General features: G+C 42.5%; 3 protein-coding genes across 8 annotated transcripts in view; all 3 read right to left on the bottom strand.

The window, feature by feature from the left end:
• LOC127929973 (ferritin, middle subunit-like) overlaps positions 1-3,922 on the bottom strand; it is a 41,444-nt gene extending 37,522 nt beyond the window's left edge. For both annotated transcript variants that reach the window (XM_052518490.1, XM_052518491.1), the window contains exons 1-2: positions 3,636-3,922; positions 3,191-3,337 (exon numbers count right to left, since the gene is read on the bottom strand). In XM_052518490.1, coding sequence (XP_052374450.1) covers positions 3,191-3,337; positions 3,636-3,737 — 249 coding nt within the window. In that variant the 5' untranslated portion in view covers positions 3,738-3,922. The remainder of the gene's footprint in view (positions 1-3,190; positions 3,338-3,635) is intronic.
• The window catches only part of LOC127929970 (ferritin, middle subunit-like), a 58,122-nt gene extending 37,522 nt beyond the window's left edge, over positions 1-20,600 (bottom strand). For 2 of the 3 annotated variants that reach the window (XR_008136417.1, XR_008136418.1), the window contains exons 1-4: positions 20,304-20,600; positions 19,853-19,999; positions 15,461-15,586; positions 14,986-15,204 (exon numbers count right to left, since the gene is read on the bottom strand). Coding sequence is in view for 1 of the 3 variants with exons in the window: in XM_052518486.1 (XP_052374446.1) it covers positions 15,049-15,204; positions 15,461-15,586; positions 19,853-19,999; positions 20,304-20,405 (531 nt within the window). In the remaining 2 variants the exon portion in view is untranslated. Of the gene's footprint in view, positions 1-14,823; positions 15,205-15,460; positions 15,587-19,852; positions 20,000-20,303 lie in introns of those variants that run through there. The other variant, XM_052518486.1, reaches the window with a different exon arrangement.
• LOC127929971 (ferritin, middle subunit-like) overlaps positions 1-22,937 on the bottom strand; it is a 74,273-nt gene that overhangs the window by 37,522 nt on the left and 13,814 nt on the right. The window contains exon 5 of one of the 3 annotated variants that reach the window (XR_008136419.1): positions 14,824-14,969. The exons of the other annotated variants lie outside the window; for them this stretch is intronic. The gene's annotated coding sequence lies outside the window, so the exon portion shown is untranslated. Of the gene's footprint in view, positions 1-14,823; positions 14,970-22,937 lie in introns of those variants that run through there. 3 annotated transcript variants of the gene reach the window in all.

The following is a 22,937-nucleotide window of genomic DNA, read 5'->3' as shown; positions in this document are numbered from 1 at the left end:
TTGATTCTATAGATCGTTTGACATGTTTCTACGGACTGTAACGGAACTTTATGACTTTGCCTGGTCGTGCCTCATGAATTTGGATTACTGGGCTAAACGCAAACAAAATGGAGGTATTTGGACATCATCGAACAAATCAAACATTTATTGTGGAACTGGGATTCCATTCAGATGAAGAGAAAAGGTAAGTGAATATTTATAATGCCATTTCTGACTTTGTTGACTCCACAAAACGGCGGATATCTGTATGGCTCGTTTTGTTTCGGAGCGCTGAATTCCGATCGCATGGTGTGCTTTTTCGGTAAAGCTTTTTTGAAATCTGACACAGCGGTTGCATTAAGGAGAAGTTAATCTAAAGTTCCATGCATAACAGTTGTATCTTTTCTCAATATGTATTATGAGCATTTCTGTAAATTGAGGTGGCTCTGCAAAAATCACCGGATGTTTTGGAAGCAAAACATTACTTAACGCGCCAATGTAAACTGAGATTGTTGGCTATAAATATGAACAAAACATGTATTGTGTAACATGAAGTCCTATGAGTGTCATCTGATGAAGATCAAATGTTAGCGATTCATTTCTCGATTTCCGCTTTTTGCGACTCCTCTTTGGCTGGAAGAATTGTGTTCCTTTGAGACTAGGTACAGACCTAACAATCGTTAGGTGTGCTTTCGCTGTAAAGCATTTTTTGAAATCAGACACTGGTGGTATTAATACGTTTCTTTAAAATGGTGTAAAACACTTGTATGTTTGAGGAATTTTAATTATGAGATCTGTTTTGAATTTGGCGCCCTGCACAATCACTGGCTGTTGTCATATCGATCCCGTTAACGGGATCTAAGCCATAAGTTAATTCATCATTGAATCATAGCCTACTAAGTTAAATCACCAATTTGGCAAACGCACCAATGTGTACATAACCATAAACGGCGCCTTAAAATCAATACACAAGTATATATTTTTAAACCTGCATATTAGTTAATATTGCCTGCTAACATGAATTTCATTTAACTAGGGAAATTGTGTCACTTCTCTTTTGTTCTGTGCAACAGAGTCAGGGCACATGCAGCAGTTTGGGCCACCTGGCTCTTTGCGAACTGTGTGAAGACTATTTGTTCCTAACAAAGACAGCCAACTTTGCCAAACGGGGGACGATTTAATTAACAAAAGAGCATTTGCGAAGAAAGCACAATCGTTGCACAAATTAACCTAACCATAAACAATGCCTTTCTTAAAATCAATACACAGAAGTATGTTTTTAAACATGCATATTTAGTTCAAATAAATGCATGTTAGCAGGCAATATTAAACTAGGGAAATTGTGTCACTTCTCTTGCGTTGATTGCACGCAGAGTCAGGGTACATGCTACAGTTTGGGCCATCTGACTCGTTATGTCATAATTATGTCATTAGTTAGCAACATTGAAGGTTGTGCAATGTAACAGGAATATTTAGACTTATGGATGCCACCCGTTAGGTAAAATACAGAACGGTTCCGTATTTAACTGAAAGAATAAACGTTTTGTTTTCGAAATGTTCGTATCTGGATTTGACCATATTAATGACCCAAGGCTCATTTCTGTGTTACTATGTTAAAATGAAGTCTATGATTTGACATTTGATAGAGCAGTCTGACCGAGCGGTGGTAGGCAGCAGCTGGCTCGTAAGCATTGATTCAAACAGCACTTGTGCGTTTGCCAGCAGCTCATCGCTGTGCTTAAAGCATTGAGCGTTTTGTGACTTCAAGCCTAGCAACTCCCGAGATTAGGCTGGTGTAACCGATGTGAAATGGCTAGCTAGTTAGCAGGGTGCGTGCTAATAGCGTTTCAATCGGTGACACTCGCTTTGAGACCTTGAAGTAGTTGTTCCCCTTGCCCTCTGCAAGGGCCGCCGCGGCTTTGGTGGAGAGATGGGTAACGATGCTTCGAGGGTGGCTGTTTCCGATGTGTTCCTGGTTCGAGCGAGAGAGGGACGGAAGCTTTAACGTTACACTGGCAATACTAAAGTGCCTATAAAAACATCCAATAGTCAAAGGTATATGAAATACAAATGGTTGAAAGAAATAGTCATAATAACTACAACCTAAAATATTGAAGACTCAAGTGAAAAGGAACCACCAACTTTCGCATGTTCTCATGTTCTGAGCAAGGAACTTAACCATTAGCTTTTTTACAGGGCACATATTGCACTTTACATTCACCTAAACTTTTTTTGCATTATTTAAACCAAATTAAACATGTTTCATTATTTATATAAGGCTAAAGTGATTGTATTGATGTATTACATCAAGTTAAAATTAAAGTGTCTCCAACAGGCAATTGAGTGGAAAAACATTGCCTGGAACAGCGAGTTAAGTTCACTGCACAGTCCCCAGACCTCAAACCAATAGAGAATCTTTGGGACGAGATGGAACGGGCTGTTCACAGCAAGACTATATCGCCGTAATATCTGCAGCAAATGCCTGATTTCAGAGTGTCAGCATGGACCAACATCCCTGTGGAACGTTTCAGACACCTTGTAGAATGTCCCCAAAAAATGCAGGCTGTTCTGGAGGCAAACAGGGGTCTGAGTAGAAGAGTTTAACCACTTATTTTGCACTCACTAGTCTACAACCCCCAACACACACCCCCCCCCCACACACATTGACACCAGTCACATATCCTGATTGCCAAGTCACTTTTAACCCTTACCTACTGTATTATATCTCAACTACCTCATACCCCTGCACATGGTCTCAGTACTTGTATAAAGCCTTGTTATTCTTTGTTATCATTCCCATTTTTATTTAGCAAATATTTATCTTTAACTCTGCATTGTTGGGAATGAGCTAGTAAGTACACTTCACCTCAAAGTCTACACCTGTTGTAGTCAGTGCACGTGACCAATTCAGTGGTTATGAAGGAATGGAGGCAGTGTCTTCAGGCCTAAGCAGTCAGGACGTTATATGGTCACTCTGGTCACCTTGCTCTAATACCAGGGCAGCCACACAGGGCCTGCCTTACAATGAACTGCTCTAGATTGACTATAAAGGCTTCTTGCCATAGATTATAGATCAGCCACTTGGTTCCAGGTAGAACCTTTCTTACTGAGACAAGAACCATTTCAACCAGAGAACCCTCTACGAAGATGTTTACGTTCTTTTTGTTGCGCAGTATACAAGGCATGCGTTTTTCGACGCTCAGGCGCTCACCTTGATGTCCTGGAGTAAAATGCGTCCACCTCTCTTGATTTGGAAGGAGAGTTGCTTTTCGGCGTGCTCCCGCTCCTCGTCGCTGTTCTCCTTGAAGAAATGCGCGAAGCCAGGCAGAGCCACATCGTCACGGGAGAAATAGAAAGCCTGGGTTGAAAAACAAGTGTGTTTAGAAACACATGTCAAATATAACTCATTATATTATCGAGGGATCTAAGCATGATTGACACAGCAATATGATCCGGAAAATCATAAGCCTACTTGGTAACCTGCCAATTAACCTGATACGCTCTGTCCAAGGATATATTTATGAGCTTTATTTGAATGATACGTCTACCTCAAAGCTGTTGCCTCGGCGTACAGAAAAAATATTTAGGCTCAGGCATAATAATACTAGGTAAAACAACAAACTGCTCCTCTTGGTAGCCAATTACAGTCCCCTTACCATTGAAGTGTAAGTATAAGAGGCAAACATCTCCATGTTGATCATCCGGTTGATTGCAACTTCGCAATCGTGGTGATAGTTCTGGCGGACCTGAGACTCCATTTTCTTTTATATCAAAATTAACGGTACAAATATAGAGATTCTTAGATTATTTTACTAAGACAGTTCTCGTAATTATTACGTTATCAATCCGGAATGTTATATTGCGCGGGAGGCGGGCAGAAGAGTTCCGTTCAATCACTGTTGAAGCAAGAAGTTCTTCGTGCGTCTTCCCAGGATTGTGAACTGGAAGGAGCCTTGTTCGCTCTATTTATTGTTCCAAGCGGACCGCGTCAGTGAAATCGACCTTCTTTGATGAGATTTAACGGCAGGTTGGCATCAATACATGTTGCATTACCGCCACCTACTAGACTGGAGTATAACTCTCTTATACTTTGCTTTTTAAACATGTTTATCAACAACCACACCAACCAAAAATACAACAAATACCCTACCATCTAACACTACACTCACACAAATATATATAATAAAAACCATACTCCCCAATTTACATCTATTTAGTCGTACTTCAGGCCAACAGCATGAAAGGATGGGACACCACCACTTAAAACACGCTGTAACTAAAAATGAATCAAATCAAATTGTATTACTCACATGCGCCAAATACAACAGTAGACCTTTCAGTGAAATGCTTACTTACGAGCTCCTAACCGACAGTGCAGTTAAAAGAAATACAGATCCGAGATGCAACTCTTCTGATGTCAAGTCTCGCACAAATGCAGCTGCCACCACACAACCTAAAACTTTTATTAAACCATTACATAAATGCCCAAATGCAACTTACTTCATATATCACTTGTTGGTTTATCCCTCTGTACTGGTACAGATCTCTCCCCCCTCCTCTTTGGATCTCTCCCCCTTGACCCATCTTCCTCTACTTCTTAACTGCCTCAGCATATGACAACTTCTGCACTAACGTTACTGTAACCCTGGAAACCTCAACCATGACCAACCATCTTTATGCAGTACACCGAAAGAACTGAAAATATTCAAGATAACTTTCTCCCTCATCACATCAATCGTGTTGGAAATATGCAGATTTTCAAGTTGTAACATGGTAGGGTAGCCCAGTTCAAGCCAGAAAATATGTTTTGTGTTTTTCCGATGAATCAAGGACAGTAAAATCTGCACCCATCACAGAGTATTCAGTACAGGGTTCAACGCTGTAAAGGTTATCACTCAGGAATCTGATTCCTGCATTCAGAGTTCAAATCTCTGGACAATTCCAAATTGGATTTAGCATATGATTCTATGGTGTGATTGTTAGCACGCTGCTCTTTGAATCCAGTGATCTGAGTTCAAATATCAGTAGAACCTTCCTTGATTTTGTGCTGAATTATTCACATGGCCTACCAATCATCTCATCTCCAACTGTTGAGCCAGGGGAACAAATGACAGGAAAATCTGAACACTTCAGAAAATACTCTGTGTTGTGTTTGATGGAAGATCCCTATTCAATTGGCTCCCGAGTGGTGCAGTGGTCTAAGGCACTGCATCTCAGTGCAAGAAGTACCACTCTTGAACGAGTCCCTGGTTCAAATCCAGGCTGGATTATATCCCATGGGGTGGCGCACAATTGACCCAGTGTTGTCCAGGGTAGGCTGTCATTGTAAATAATAAGTTGTTCTTATCTGACTTGCCTAGTTAAATAAAGCTCAACAAAATATAATTATAATTATTTAACTCAGAAACATAAAAAATAATGTTTGAAACACTTTTTTGCAGCTTTTGATGTTATTGATCATAATCTGCTGCTGGAATTATAATGGCTTTACATCCCCTGCTATATTGTCGATCTAGAGTTACCTGTCTAACAGAACACAGAGGGTGTTCTTTAATGGAATCCTCTCCAACATAATCTAGGTAGAGTCAGGCATTCCCCAGAGCAGCTTTCTAGGCCCCTTATTGTTTCTATCTTTACTAATGACTTGCCACTGGCGCTGAGTGAAGCCTGTGTGTCTATGTATACTGATGACTCAACACTATACACATCAGCTACCACAGCAGGTGTAATCACTGCAAACCTTAAGAGCTGCAGTCAGTTTCAGAATGGGTGGCAAGAAATAAGTTAGTCCTAAATACATGAATTTCAAAAACTAAAGGCCCTGTATTTGGGACCTAAAATTAAAACACTAAACCTCAACTAAATCTTGAAATGAATAATGTGGAAATGTAACAAGTTGAGTCTAAACTTATTGGACTTACCCTGTATTGTAAACTGTCATGGTCAAAACATATTGATACAACAATAACTAAGATGGGGAGAGGTCTGTCCATAATAAAGCACTGCTCTGCCTTCTTAACAATGATCAACAAGGTAGGTCCTACAGGCCCTAGTATTGTCACACCTGGACTACTGTCCAGTCGTTTGGTCAGGTGCCACAAAGAGGGACTTAGGAAAATTACAATTGGCCAAGAACTGGGCAGCACGACTCACCCTTAAATGTACACAGAGAGCTAACATTATACATGTCAATCTCTCATGGCTCAAAGTAGAGATTTTCTTCATCACTACTTGTATTTGTGAGAATTATTGTCATATTGAATGCACCGAGCTGTCAGTTTAAACTACTAGCACACAACTCAGACACCAATGCATACCCCACAATGTAACTGACAGTTAGACTTACAGGTTATGTCGTTGTCTTTTGTTTGAATTGTTTATGTGTCCGCTGTGCGGGGGAAATGATAATACAAGCGGAACTACGTAGCTAATACTGTTGTAACGGGGATCCTTATTGTAGCAACACACCTTTGGAGGGAAGGCAATCCTGCGCTGCGTTAGCTAAGTTTTCATGTCATTGGGTGTAGTTCATAAAGGTTGAAGAGTGTATGTTAGGATGAAGTGTGAATTCATGCCAGGAATAATAAGTGTGAAGTTTGATTTCCTCCCTTCTGTAATAAGCAGCCAATGAGGTATTTGTTCCTTTATTCATGTGTTAATCTGAACCTGTTATAACGCCGGTTAAACTGTTATGTATGTAAGCACTTCAGAGTTATACCAAGCTAATAAGTCACTCGTAAGATAAGGTTGTAAGAGTGTGCTTAACTGTATTTTTCATTTACTTTATAGTTCTCACGGAAGGTGATAATTCTGACTAAAACTACAGAATAAAGCCGCCAGTTAAAATCAAGGAACGGTTGTGCTCGTGGTTACTGAAGGGAGCTACAGTGAGAACTCAATGCTCTTCACGAGCAAGAGAGAAAGAAGAATCACATCCAGCTGTAAAACGTCTACAAGATTCCCAAATCCTGGTAGACCCTGTCATCTGCCAGATAAGAGTTTTGCACCTACCTGCAAACTAAGAAGAAAATCTCCACATAAGGAAGCATCGTGAGGCAACATAAGGTCAAGACTAACAGGAAAGTCAGACACGCAAGTACAAGTCAAGGTGTTTGAAGGTGGTCCTAGCCTTGTGAACAGCTAATAAGAGACTTTAAGATTACAATTCGTAAGGACTGGAGATAGTTGTCTATTTCATAAAGACTCTGGTATTATGCATTTGCTCTTTCTATCTTAATGTATCACTGGTATGTGTATTACTGAAAAATATTATTTGATACTTACCAAAAATATATATATAGTCACAAACATTAAGGGTCAGCGTACACCTATTAATTATATATTCACCTGTAAGTTAATAGTGTAATTGTTTGGTAAGGTGTTTGTTCAAGCCTTTGTTACAAGCATTATACATGTTTATACCACATACTGAGTTTTAAATTACAGTGAATTAGAGTATAAATTACCTACTCACTTATCCAAACCTTAGCTAGAATTGATTTGACTTGATTTAGAATGTCAGAAAGAGGTAGTTTCACTAAAGGTGATAGAGATGGGGTGGGTCAAGTTGAGCAGCTGCAGCAACACCTCGCAAACTTCGAGCCTTCATCAGAACAAAAGAACAGCAGGAAGAGGCCCAGACTGGTGTGGAGTCACTTCGGCCAGTGAATGATGATACAGAGGCTGCTAATGAGATAGCACAACAAGAGCCACGAAAAGGTGAGAGGGTCCGCAGGTTAACTGAAAAGGGCAGAGAACTGCGCGACGAAAGGTGGAGACAGCTCGAACATCGTTTCAGGGTCAGCTATGAGAAGTGGAAGGCTCTGGTAAAGGAAGCAAAACTGTCACTGACAGGCTGTTGCTCTGAAGACCTACTAGAAGACCTCTTAAACAAGATTAGCCATGCCTCTACAGAGCTAAACCTTGTCTATGTAAATTTGCGTCAAATCGACATTCCCGACAACGATATACGACGCAGAGTTGATACTTGTGAAGCAGTTACAATGTCTATTATCAAGACTGTAAGGTGTCATTTAAAAGGCAGGGAAGAAGGTCAAAGTAACCAGATAGAGTTGCACTGGAAGGACAGCAATTCCTTGTGCATGTCTGAACTCTCACATAAGTCAAGTCTCAACTATCAGCCCTCAAGTGCTTCCTCCCAGTCTCAAAGCAACTCAAAGGTCAACTCCAGACGCTCAAGCGTGTCATCTGTCAAGAGACAAGAGGCTGCGGCGGAAGTTGCTGCTAACCAAGCAGCTTTAGAAGTAATGGTTAAGCAAGAACGCCAACTAGAAGAGCTTCAGCGACTCGAAGATGAAGATAAGAAGAGGACAGAAGAAGCTGAGGCTGTGAAACGCAGCTTAGAAGAAGCTAGGCTGCGAGTCAAGTTAGAGGTAGAAAATGCTGCCAGACGAAGGACACTAGAAGACAAGCGTAGAGAGTTAGAGCGCCTAGAAGTGCTCAAGAAACTAAATGCTGCCAAGGCGCGAATGCAAGTGTATGAGCAAGATGAAAACTCAGAGGACGAGAAGAGAGAACTACTCTCTAACTGCAAATCTATGAAAGAAGTCACGCACAGAAGTGGCTCATTTCACAGTCTCTCACCACAACATGTTGTGACAAGCACACAGCAAGAAGATGGCACCAAGACCATGTTCAGGTTACTAGCGGAATCAATCAGTGAAAGCCGCCTCCCCATACCAGAACCAGTAACATTCAATGGAGAACCACTCTCGTTCACTGACTGGAAGGTCTCTTTTCAGACTCTGATAGACAGGAAGAACATACCAGCAACTGAGAAGATATATTACTTGAGAAAATATATTGGTGGGCCTGCCAAGAAAGCCATCGAAAGTTACTTTATGTTAGGAACAGAGTCAGCCTACTATGCTGCATGGACCATTCTTGAAGAAAGGTACGGAAACAAATTCCTCATCGCCAAGTCCTTCAGAGATAAGCTCAATGCATGGCCTAAGATAGGATCCAAGGACAGTCTTGAACTTAGAGACCTTGTAGACTTTCTTCGCAGCTGTGAGGCTGCTATGTCTCAGAATAAGGGCCTGGAGGTGCTTAATGACTGTAATGAAAACCAAAAGATCCTCGCTAAACTTCCAGATTGGCTAACTTCAAGATGGAATAGAAAGGTCATAGACATCTTAGAAGAAACTGAGATCTTTCCAAGCTTCAGTCAGTTTGTGAAGTTTCTCACGAGAGAAGCAAAGATCGCTTGCAATCCTGTGACATCCCTTCATGCTTTGAAACCAAGCGAAGATGGAAAACCTAAGACGCCAAGGATTCAAAGCCCCGGAGCAAGGGTATTAGCAACTAACTCTGATGAGAAAGATACTGTTACTAGTTGTGTCTTCTGTGAGAAGTCAGGTCACAGTCTCCACAAATGCTGGAAGTTCATGGATAAGCCCACCGCAGAGCGACAGAAGTTTGTTCAAGAGAATAAATTGTGCTTGGGCTGTTTAAGGCCTGGGCATCGCTCAAAAGATTGTGATAACAGGAACACCTGTGACACGTGTCAGAGGAGGCATCCATCCTGCCTGCACGAAGATCGTACTAAAGAAAGGTTATGGGATAGGAAGACCTCACAAGATAAGGGGACAAGAGCGTCAAGTGAGGCCATATCGAACAGAGTCGTAAGGGACATTAACAACACTCACACCTCCACAATCATTCCAGTATGGGTGTCAACCACAAGTGAGCCAGATCGTGAAGTTCTTGTGTATGCACTTCTTGACACCCAGAGCGACACCACTTTTATCCTTGAAGAGACAACAAAGGCTCTCAATACAAGGAAGGAGCCAATCCAACTTAAACTCTCTACAATGGCTTCAAGGAATACCATTGTGTCCTGCCAGAAGCTGTCTGGTTTGCAGGTTAGAGGGCTTTACTTGGAGAAGAAAATCCCTCTGCCAACGACCTACTCGAGAGAGTTTATTCCTGCAAACAGAGATCATATTCCTACTCCAGAGACTGCAAGAGCATGGTCTCATCTTGAACACATTGCAGAGGAGATTGCTCCTCAACAGAGCTGTGATGTCGGTCTCTTAATTGGCTACAACTGCTCCCAGGCTCTCCTACCAAGAGAAATTGTGTCTGGTAAGGGAAATCAGCCTTTTGCTCAGAGAACAGATCTTGGCTGGAGCATAGTCGGCTATGGAAATCCATGTATCGACTATGGCGACCCTATTGGAGTGAGTCATCGGGTTATCGTTAGACAGGTGATGCCAAGCCTTCAATCTTCTTCCAACCTCACAAATCAAGTACACTATGTTTGTAGAACACGTGTAAGAGAGGTAATCACAACACTGGACATTATCAAGACGCTTGAATCTGACTTCAACGAGAGAGCTGCAGAAGAGGACCTCATATCTCAAGAGGATATCCGGTTCCTGAAGAAAATGAAAGAGGGCATCAGACGTAAGGACAATGGACATTATGAGATGCCGCTGCCGTTTAAGGAAGAAAGACCCAATCTGCCGAACAATAAAACATGTGCAGTTCACCGACTCAAGTGCCTGGAAAGGAGGCTAAGGAGAGACAAGCAGTACTACAAGGACTACACAGCATTCATGGAAGAGACTATAGCTTGTGGAGATGCTGAGAAGGTCTCTAAAGAGGAAATTAACAAGCATCCAGCATGGTACATCCCGCACCATGGGGTTTATCACCCACAAAAGCCTGGGAAGATACGAGTCGTCTTTGACTGCTCAGCTAAGTTTCGAGAGACGTCCTTGAATGATCATCTCCTTACCGGTCCAGAGTTGACAAACACATTGCTGGGCGTCCTTTGTCGTTTTCGTAAGGGGCCAGTTGCAATCATGTGTGACGTAGAGCGCATGTTCCACCAGTTTCATGTGAAAGCAGAAGACCAAGATTATCTACGGTTCCTTTGGTGGGAGAATGGAGATCTAGAGTCTCAACCCTCAGTGTATCGTATGAAGGTCCACTTGTTCGGCGCAGCTTCATCTCCTGGTTGCGCCAACTATGGTCTCAAACATCTTGCTGCCGAAGGACGAGGAAGCTTCAGCGAGAAGTCTATCCAGTTCATAGAAAGGAACTTTTATGTTGATGATGGGTTGACGAGCGTATCGCCTGAAGCTGAAGCGGCCCAGCTGGTGAAAGAAGCAAGAGAGCTTTGCAGCATCGGCAAACTTCGGTTGCACAAGTTTATCTCTAACAGCAAGGAAGTTATAGCCACAATTCCCAAGGAAGAACGTGCCAAGGGTGCCAAAGACCTGGATATGGCTCTGGGTGAACCACACATGGAGAGAGCGCTTGGTGTACTGTGGTGTGTCGCATCAGACGAGTTCCAGTTTAGAGTAGTTGTCAAGGAACGCCCACTCACAAGAAGAGGAGTGTTGTCTACAGTAGCCTCTGTATATGATCCGCTTGGGTTTGTGGCACCCTTTGTCCTGGCGGGGAAGCAGATCTTGCAGCGGATGTGTCGTGACAAAATCGACTGGGATGACCCCCTTCCAGATGACCTACGTTCCCAGTGGGAATTCTGGCTCCAAGGTCTACAAAACTTGTCTGAGGTAAGGATCCAACGAAGCTACTTGCCATCAAGTTTCAAGGAGGTGCAGAGTTATGAGCTCCATCACTTCTCTGACGCTAGTACCTCAGGTTATGGAGAGTGCTCATACCTCAGAACAATCAGCACCGCAGGAGAAGTTCATTGCTCCCTAGTTATGGGGAAGTCGAGAGTCGCCCCCTCCAAGGTTACGACCATACCACGACTGGAACTTTCAGCAGCGGTGGTAGCTGTTCGAACAAGTGACATGCTCAAAAAGGAGCTAGAGATACAAGGTCTACAGGAATACTTCTGGACCGACTCGAAGGTAGTTCTTGGCTACATCAACAATGAAGCCAGAAGATTCCACGTCTTTGTAGCTAACCGTATTCAACGCATTAAGCAAAGCACAGATCCCGAACAATGGAGATATGTGACCTCTGAAGAGAATCCTGCGGATCATGCTTCCAGAGGTCTCACATCAGAACAGCTCATGGCTTCCAACTGGTTCACAGGTCCAGACTTTCTTTGGCATGAAGAACTTCCCAAAGGACAAGTCAAGGGGAAGAGTTCTCAGACAATGATCCAGAGCTGAAATCCCTGGTCCATGATACCCAAGCAAAGGAAGAAAGATCATTACTAGATCACCTTCATAAGTTCTCAGACTGGGCAAGAGTGGTAAAAGCTATTGCCAGGCTCAAACGACATGTCAAGGAAGCCATAGGCTTAAAATTGAGGTCCAGTGAAGCTACAAGCATAGAAGAAAGGAGAGAGGCAGAGCTCACCATTATAAAGATGGTTCAAGAAGCAGCTTTCTCCCATGAGATACACAACCTCAGGCACCAGAAAGACATCAAGACCAAAGATAAAGCAAGCAAGTTGCATAAATTGAGTCCATTTCTGGATGAGCAAGGTATCCTCAGGGTGGGAGGTCGCTTGGCTCATGCAACTCTTCATTCCCATGTGAAGCATCCCGCAATCCTGCACTATCATGAAAGAGTACGACACCAAGGACGTGGAATGACGATCAATGAGCTGCGATCCAACGGTATATGGATCCTAGGATGCAGCAATGCAGTTTCCTCTCACATCTACAAATGTGTGAAATGCAGGAAATTCAGAAGATGTACAGAAGGGCAAAGGATGGCAGATCTTCCGAAGGAACGCATGGAGACCGCGCCTCCCTTCACATACTGCGGGATGGACTGCTTTGGACCTTTCTATGCCAAGGACGGAAGAAGAGAGTTAAAGCGTTATGGGCTCCTATTCACTTGCATGGGCTCCCGAGCAGTTCACATTGAAATGCTTGACGACTTAACCACCGACGCTTTTATCAATTCCCTGCGTTCATTCATTGCCATACGCGGTAATGTTCGTCAAATCAGATGTGATCAAGGCAGCAACTTCATTGGCGCAAGACGCGAGTTTGTGGACGCCCTGAAAGAAATGGATCAAACACGACTGAAGGAACTTGGATGCGAGTTTATCATGAACACCCCATCTTCAAGTCACATGGGTGGTGTTTGGGAAAGGCAAATCTGCACGATACGAAGTGTCTTAACATCCACTCTTGATCAGTCAGACGGAAGACTCGACACCGCTTCTCTGCGTACCTTTCTCTATGAAGTCATGGCGATTTTAAATAGTAGGCCCCTAACTACGGAATATCTGAATGCTCCATTAGGTCCAGAACCTCTCACGCCAAATCACATCTTAACAATGAAGTCCACAGTTATCTTACTTGTATTTGTGAGAATTATTGACATATTGAATGCACCGAGCTGTCAGTTTAAACTACTAGCACACAACTCAGACACCAATGCATACCACACAAGACATGTCTCCAGGTCTCATCACAGTCCCCAAGTCCAGAACAGACTATGAGAGGTGCACAGTACTACAGAGAGACATGACATGGCTACTGTTCCACATCAAGTCATGCAAACAGTAAATTAGATTTAAAAATAGTTAGATACAACTTGCTGGACAGCGGGGAGGGTGAAGAGACACATATGCACTATAGACACGCACATTTATTTTGTGTTGTCGATATATGGTAGAGTAGTGGCCTGAGGGCAAACACATGTGGCGACATTTGGTTTGTAATGTATAGAACTGCCTTTATTTCACTGGACCCCAGGAAGAGTAGCTGCTGCCTTGACAGCAGGTAATTGGGATCCATAACACAAATGTTTGTAAATGTCAAGGAACATGTCGTTTAGCCAGGTGCCTTCTAGTGGCCTTTTCAGGTACTTCAGATTCTCACAAATCTCAGGCCCTCCATGGAGCTTTCACATATAAAATGTACTTTTACATAAACCATCAACTTAGTGAAAACCATTACCTTTAAAAATGTACTCAATTATTTTACCATGTCAGTATTTCATGGTTGTAAAGGTTGGTGGCAGTTGTGTAAAGACAAATGGATGAGTGGGAGAATGATTGAAAATGCCATTGTTGATCAAACACATTTAATTAGGCTATTTTCCCCTTCAACCACCTGGTCTATCCACTAGAAACCCATGTACTATATGGACACATGAAAAATATAAATATTTTCAGTTAAAGTATAAATGACCAAAGTTAGACTGCCTGTTAATTACAGAACACTTAATTGGTAAATTACCAGTAGCTTTGCAACCATATGACCGCTCCAATAAGCCCTTTATGGTGAACGAGAGGCATTAGGATTTCTATTGTGATTATTCAGTTAGTTTGTTGGTAGGAGAACTATTAGCAACTGAAACAAGAGTCAAGATGCATTTTATGTCAGTAAGAGCTTAACTTCCCATCACTAGAGAAATGTGTATTTTACCTTTAACTAGGGAAGTCAGTTAAGAACAAATTCTTGTTTTCAATGATGGCCTAGGAACAGAGGGTTAACTACCTTGTTCAGGGGCAGAAGACCAATTTGTAGCTTGTCAGCTCAGGGATTCGATCTTCCAACCTTTCAGTTACTAGTCCAACACTCTAACCACTAGGCTACGCTGCAGCCCCACGCGGCATACAGATTTCCCTCGAGGCTGTCTAATAACCTTTTGAGATGCAGAGTTAAGGTCTTCATTGACTGTAGTTACCCATTTCACTTTTATGGGTAGAGTTGACAGTTGGGCCCTTAATTGACATGGCATCTGTCACATTTCTTGTAATAGTGCCCTGTGGTGAGAGGTAACATCCTTTATAAAACCTCATGTTGAACTTATCCTATTGTTATGACCCTCAGCCACTAGTTGGTCTACAATTGTCAGTATTTATCACTGGTATGAAGATGCTCAGTAAGACCGAGCAAAGAACCTGAATAGACTGAATCATTACTACAGGTCAACACTTAGAAAAAAACTTTAGTGATATTTTTTTATTGTTTTACAAGATGCCTTGCCTCCAAAATACAGTAGTGTTGTCAACAAAAACATCAATGTCACAGCAGTGTTGCACTGCACCAGTTTAACACTCTCCCCTCCCTATAAATGTAAAGCCAGTAGGATCTATCAGAGAAGCCAGGAGTCCTGGTCTGAGGCTGGAGGCCGTAGCCTGGGGATGGAAGCGGTTTAGCTCTGGCCTCCCAGGGTGTGCTTGTCAAACAGGTACTCTGCCATCTTGTTGTTGACAGCATCCATCTTGGTGAGGTTTGTGATGTAGTCTCCCAGCTTCTTAATGGCCTCCACCTGCTCATTCAGGTAATGGGTCTCCAGGAAGTGACACAGCTAAAGAGGGAAAACAGGTCAGAAAAGAGAATGACTACAGACTATTGTAGATACAGTAACACACAAGAGCCTGGTGGTAATGGCATAAGTGCAGATAATGAGGTGTTTACAGCTGTCTAACTCCTGCACGAGCTGCATCGTGTGTAAAGTGGCATTCATGCGTCTAAAGAGGCAGGTCACACAATCATGTGTAATTAGTTAGCAGAGGTACAACAACCTGATCAGCTCCTGTATTCTATGTAATGATATTACTTACATGGGGGTCAACCTTGTCAGAAGCAATCTTGTGCAGGTCCAGCAGGGCCTGGTTCACATTCTTCTCCAGCTGCAGAGCACACTGCATGGCCTCCAGCCCATTGCCCCACTCATCACGTTCTGGCTTCTACACAGGACAGTGAACACAGAAGGGTTAGGGACTACTAGCAGATGTTTCTATACATAATTCAAAGTCAGTTCAATCAGTATATCTGACAAACTGGAACCAATGCAGAAAGATCAAGATTTAGTCATTTTAACAGTCACTATGAACAACCACATAAGCTGGAGTTTATGAAGCACATCATGGGTCCGGTGTGGCTCAGTCGATAGAGAATGGCGCTTGCAACGCCAAATGTTTCCAGAACCCCAGCTCAGAACACACAACTCGGCGATCCTACTCACGGATGGGCTATTACAGCAGACGACCACACCGGGTTCCACTTCTATCTAGAGGTCCACCGATTAATCGGAATGGCCGAGTTTCAAGATGTCATAGCAATCGGCATTTTCTGACACCGATCACGGCAGAGTACATTGCACTCCACAAGGAGACTGCGTGGCAGGCTGACTAGCTGTTATGCGAGTGCAGCAATGAGCCACGGTAAGGTGCTAGCTAGCATTAAACCGATCTTGTAAAAAAAACAATCTTAAAATAAATCACTAGTCATCAACCATGTGTAGTTATTACTAGATTAGCTTGTTCTGCGTTGCATATAATCAACGTGGTGCCTTTTAACGTCTTATGGCTGGGGGCAGTATTGAGTAGCTTGGATGATTAAGGTTCCCGGAGTAAACTGCCTGCTACTCAGGCTCAGTTGCTAATATATGCATATTAGTAGATTTGGATAGGAAATACTGAAGTTTCTAAAACTGTTTGAATGATGTCTGAGTATAACAGGACTCTTATGGCAGGCAAAAAGCTGAGGAAAAAAATCCAACCAGGAAGTAGGAAGTCTGAGGTTTGTAGTTTTTCAACTCATAGCCTATCAAATACAGTGTCTACGGGGTCATAATGCACTTCTTAAGGCTTCCACTAGATGTCAACAGTCTTCAGAACCTTGTTTGATGCTTCTACTGTGAAGGACGAGGGAATGGGAGCGGAATTGAGTCAGGTCTGCCAGAGTGGCATGAGCTGGTCACGCGCGTTCACGAGAGTTAGCTTGCAGTCCATTGCATTTCTGAAGACAAAGGAATTCTCCGGTTGGAACATTATTGAAGATTGATTCTATAGATCGTTTGACATGTTTCTACGGACTGTAACGGAACTTTATGACTTTGCCTGGTCGTGCCTCATGAATTTGGATTACTGGGCTAAACGCAAACAAAATGGAGGTATTTGGACATCATCGAACAAATCAAACATTTATTGTGGAACTGGGATTCCATTCAGATGAAGAGAAAAGGTAAGTGAATATTTATAATGCCATTTCTGACTTTGTTGACTCCACAAAACGGCGGATATCTGTATGGCTCGTTTTGTTTCGGAGCGCTGAATTCCGATCGCATGGTGTGCTTTTTCGGTAAAGCTTTTTGAAATCTGACACAGCGGTTGCATTAAGGAGAAGTTAATCTAAAGTTCCATGCATAACAGTTGTATCTTTTCTCAATATGTATTATGAGCATTTCTGTAAATTGAGGTGGCTCTGCAAAAATCACCGGATGTTTTGGAAGCAAAACATTACTTAACGCGCCAATGTAAACTGAGATTGTTGGCTATAAATATGAACAAAACATGTATTGTGTAACATGAAGTCCTATGAGTGTCATCTGATGAAGATCAAATGTTAGCGATTCATTTCTCGATTTCCGCTTTTGCGACTCCTCTTTGGCTGGAAGAATTGTGTTCCTTTGAGACTAGGTACAGACCTAACAATCGTTAGGTGTGCTTTCGCTGTAAAGCATTTTTTGAAATCAGACACTGGTGGTATTAATACGTTTCTTTAAAATGGTGTAAAACACTTGTATGTTTGAGGAATTTTAATTATGAGATCTGTTTTGAATTTGGCGCCCTGCACAATCACTGGCTGTTGTCATATCGATCTAAGGGATCATAAGTTAATTCATCATTGAATCATAGCCTACTAAGTTAAATCACCAATTTGGCAAACGCACCAATGTGTACATAACCATAAACGGCACCTTAAAATCAATACACAAGTATATATTTTTAAACCTGCATATTAGTTAATATTGCCTGCTAACATGAATTTCATTTAACTAGGAATTGTGTCACTTCTCTTTTGTTCTGTGCAACAGAGTCAGGGCACATGCAGCAGTTTGGGCCACCTGGCTCTTTGCGAACTGTGTGAAGACTATTTGTTCCTAACAAAGACAGCCAACTTTGCCAAACGGGGACGATTTAATTAACAAAAGAGCATTTGCGAAGAAAGCACAATCGTTGCACAAATTAACCTAACCATAAACAATGCCTTTCTTAAAATCAATACACAGAAGTATGTTTTAAACATGCATATTTAGTTAAAATAAATGCATGTTAGCAGGCAATATTAAACTAGAAATTGTGTCACTTCTCTTGCGTTGATTGCACGCAGAGTCAGGTACATGCTACAGTTTGGGCCATCTGACTCATTATGTCATAATTATGTCATTAGTTAGCAACATTGAAGGTTGTGCAATGTAACAGGAATATTTAGACTTATGGATGCCACCCGTTAGGTAAAATACAGAACGGTTCCGTATTTAACTGAAAGAATAAACGTTTTGTTTTCGAAATGTTCGTATCTGGATTTGACCATATTAATGACCCAAGGCTCATTTCTGTGTTACTATGTTAAAATGAAGTCTATGATTTGACATTTGATAGAGCAGTCTGACCGGCGGTGGTAGGCAGCAGCTGGCTCGTAAGCATTGATTCAAACAGCACTTGTGCGTTTGCCAGCAGCTCATTGCTGTGCTTAAAGCATTGAGCGGTTTGTGACTTCAAGCCTAGCAACTCCCGAGATTAGGCTGGTGTAACCGATGTGAAATGGCTAGCTAGTTAGCAGGGTGCGTGCTAATAGCGTTTCAATCGGTGACACTCGCTTTGAGACCTTGAAGTAGTTGTTCCCCTTGCCCTCTGCAAGGGCCGCCGCGGCTTTGGTGGAGAGATGGGTACTTGATGCTTCGAGGGTGGCTGTTTTCGATGTGTTCCTGGTTCGAGCGAGAGAGGGACGGAAGCTTTAACGTTACACTGGCAATACTAAAGTGCCTATAAAAACATCCAATAGTCAAAGGTATATGAAATACAAATGGTTGAAAGAAATAGTCATAATAACTACAACCTAAAATATTGAAGACTCAAGTGAAAAGGAACCACCAACTTTCGCATGTTCTCATGTTCTGAGCAAGGAACTTAACCATTAGCTTTTTTACAGGGCACATATTGCACTTTTACATTCACCAAAAAGTTTTTTTGCATTATTTAAACATGTTTCATTATTTATATAAGGCTAAGGTGATTGTATTGATGTATTACATTAAGTTAAAATTAAAGTGTCTCCAACGGGCAATTGAGTGGAAAAACATAGCCTGGAACAGCCAGTTAAGTTCACTGCACAGTCCAATAGAGAATCTTTGGGACGAGATGGAACGGGCTGTTCACAGCAAGACTATATCGCCGTAATATCTGCAGCAAATGCCTGATTTCAGAGTGTCAGCATGGACCAACATCCCTGTGGAACGTTTCAGACACCTTGTAGAATGTCCCCAAAAAATGCAGGCTGTTCTGGAGGCAAACAGGGGTCTGAGTAGAAGAGTTTAACCACTTATTTTGCACTCACTAGTCTACAACCCCCGCCCCACACACATTGACACCAGTCACATATCCCAATTGCCAAGTCACTTTTAACCCTTAGCTACTGTATTATATCTCAACTACCTCATACCCCTGCACATGGTCTCAGTACTTGTATAAAGCCTTGTTATTCTTTGTTACCATTCCCATTTTTATTTAGCAAATATGTATCTTTAACTCTGCATTGTTGGGAATGAACTAGTGAGTACACTTCACCTCAAAGTCTACACCTGTTGTAGTTAGTGCACGTGACCAATGACCAATTCAGTAGTTATGAAGGAATGGAGGCAGTGTCTTCAGGCCTAAGCAGTCAGGACATTATCTCCTCTGGTCACCTTGCTCTAATACCAGGGCAGCCACACAGGGCCTGCCTTACAATGAACTCAGTATTAACATGAATGACTACTAATCCAAAACAACTTCACAGTATTAGAAAAAAAGGCTCTAGATTGACTATAAAGGGTTCTTTAGACTTCTTGCCATAGATTATAGATCAGACAAGAACCATTTCAACCAGAGAACCCTCTACGAAGATGTTTACGTTCTTTTTGTTGCGCAGTATACAAGGTATGCGTTTTTCGACGCTCAGGCGCTCACCTTGATGTCCTGGAGTAAAATGCGTCCACCTCTCTTGATCTGGAAGGAGAGTTGCTTGTCGGCGTGCTCCCGCTCCTCGTCGCTGTTCTCCTTGAAGAAATGCGCGAAGCCAGGCAGAGCCACATCGTCACGGGAGAAATAGAAAGCCTGTGTTGAAAAAGTGTGTTTAGAAACACATGTCAAATATAACTCATTATATTATCGAGGGATCTAAGCATGATTGACACAGCAATATGATCCGGAAAATCATAAGCCTACTTGGTAACCTGCCAATTAACCTGTCAATGAGATACGCTCTGTCCAAGGATATATTTATGAGCTTTATTTGAATGATACGTCTACCTCAAAGCTGTTGCCTCGGCGTACAGAAAAAAATATTTAGGCTCAGGCATAATAATACTAGGTAAAACAACAAACTGCTCCTCTTGGTAGCCAATTACAGTCCCCTTACCATTGAAGTGTAAGTATAAGAGGCAAACATCTCCATGTTGATCATCCGGTTGATTGCAACTTCGCAATCGTGGTGATAGTTCTGGCGGACCTGAGACTCCATTTTCTTTTTATATCAAAATTAACGGTGCAAATATAGAGATTCTTTGATTATTTTACTAAAACAGTTCTCGTAATTATTACGTTATCAATCCGGAATGTTGTATTGCGCGGGAGGCGGGCAGAAGAGTTCCGTTCAATCACTGTTGAAGCAAGAAGTTCTTCGTGCGTCTTCCCAGAGTTGTGAACTGGAAGGAGCCTTGTTCGCTCTATTTATTGTTCCAAGCGGACCGCGTCAGTGAAATAGACCTTCTTTGATGAGATTTAACGGCAGGTTGGCATCCAATACATGTTGCATTACCGCCACCTACTAGACTGGAGTATAACTCTCTTATACTTTGCTTTTTAAACATGTTTTATCAACAACCACACCAACCAAAATACAACAAATACCCTACCATCTAACACTACACTCACACAAATATATATAATAAAAACCATACTCCCCAATTTACATCTATTTAGTCGTACTTCAGGCCAACAGCATGAAAGGATGGGACACCACCACTTAAAACACGCTGTAACTCCAAATGAATCAAATCAAATTGTATTACTCACATGCGCCAAATACAACAGTAGACCTTTCAGTGAAATGCTTACTTACGAGCTCTAACCGACAGTGCAGTTAAAGAAATACAGATACGAGATGCAACTCTTCTGATGTCAAGTCTCGCACACCCAAATACCTCTCTGCAGCTGCCACCACAACCTCTACTTCCTGCAACTTTTACGTTCCATCCCTGCAGTACAGTTGATAACCATTACTATAAATGCCCAAAATGTCCAATCACACTGAAACATATATCACTTGTTGGTTTATCCCTCTGTACTGGTACAGATCTACTACTAACAAATCAAATCAAATCTAATTGTATTTATATAGCCCTTCGTACATCAGCTGATATCTCAAAGTGCTGTACAGAAACCCAGCCTAAAACCCCAAACAGCAAGCAATGCAGGTGTAGAAGCACGGTGGCTAGGAAAAACTCCCTAGAAAGGCCAAAACCTAGGAAGAAACCAAGAGGAACCAGGCTATGTGGGGTGGCCAAGATTATAACAGAACATGGCCAAGATGTTCAAATGTTCATAAATGACCAGCATGGTCGAATAATAATAAGGCAGAACAGTTGAAACTGGAGCAGCAGCACAGTCAGGTGGACTGGGGACAGCAAGGAGTCATCATATCAGGTAGTCCTGGGGCACGGTCCTAGGGCTCAGGTCCTCCGAGAGAGAGAAAGAAAGAGAGAATTAGAGAGAGCATATGTGGGGTGGCCAGTCCTCTTCTGGTTGTGCCGGGTGGAGATTATAACAGAACATGGCCAAGATGTTCAAATGTTCATAAATGACCAGCATGGTCGAATAATAATAAGGCAGAACAGTTGAAACTGGAGCAGCAGCATGGCCAGGTGGACTGGGGACAGCAAGGAGTCATCATGTCAGGTAGTCCTGGGGCATGGTCCTAGGGCTCAGGTCAGTTGAAACTGGAGCAGCAGCATGGCCAGGTGGACTGGGGACAGCAAGGAGTCATCATGTCAGGTAGTCCTGGGGCATGGTCCGAGGGCTCAGGTCCTCCGAGAGAGAGAAAGAAAGAAGGAGAGAATTAGAGAACGCACACTTAGATTCACACAGGACACCGAATAGGACAGGGAAGTACTCAGATATAACAAACTGACCCTAGCCCCGACACAAACTACTGCAGCATAAATACTGGAGGCTGAGACAGGTGGGGTTAGGAGACACTGTGGCCCCATCCGAGGACCACCCGGACAGGGCCAAACAGGAAGGATATAACTTTTTTTTTGTGCCAAGCACAGCCCCCACACCACTAGAGGGATATCTTCAACCACCAACTTACCATCCTGAGACAAGGCTGAGTATAGCCCACAAAGATCTCCGCCACGGCACAACCCAAGGGGGGCGCCAACCAGACAGGATGACCACAACAGTGAATCAACCCACTCAAGGGCAGTTCGTTGCTCCAGAGCCTTTCCGTTCACCTTCCCACTCCTGGGCCAGACTACACTCAATCATATGACCCACTGAAGACTAACACCCCTCCTCTTTGGATCTCTCCCCCTTGCTGCCCCGAAAGAACTGAAAATATTCGAGATAACTTTCTCCCTCATCACATCAATCGTGTTGGAAATATGCTGATTTTCAAGTTATAACATGGTAGGGTAGCCCAGTTCAAGCCAGAAAATATGTTTAGTGTTTTTCCGATGAATCAAGGACAGTAAAATCTGCACCCATCACAGAGTATTCAGTACAGGGTTCAACGCTGTAAAGGTTATCACTCAGGAATCTGATTCCTGCATTCAGAGTTCAAATCTCTGGACAATTCCAAATTGGATTTAGCATATGATTCTATGGTGTGATTGTTAGCACGCTGCTCTTTGAATCCAGTGATCTGAGTTCAAATATCAGTAGAACCTTCCTTGATTTTGTGCTGAATTATTCACATGGCCTACCAATCATCTCATCTCAACTGTTGAGCCAGGGGAACAAATGACAGGAAAATCTGAACACTTCAGAAAAT

This window comes from Oncorhynchus keta, chromosome 5 (genome assembly GCF_023373465.1).
Source record: "Oncorhynchus keta strain PuntledgeMale-10-30-2019 chromosome 5, Oket_V2, whole genome shotgun sequence".
Lineage (NCBI taxonomy): Eukaryota > Metazoa > Chordata > Actinopteri > Salmoniformes > Salmonidae > Oncorhynchus > Oncorhynchus keta.
This window is presented reverse-complemented; position numbering and strand designations above follow the sequence as displayed.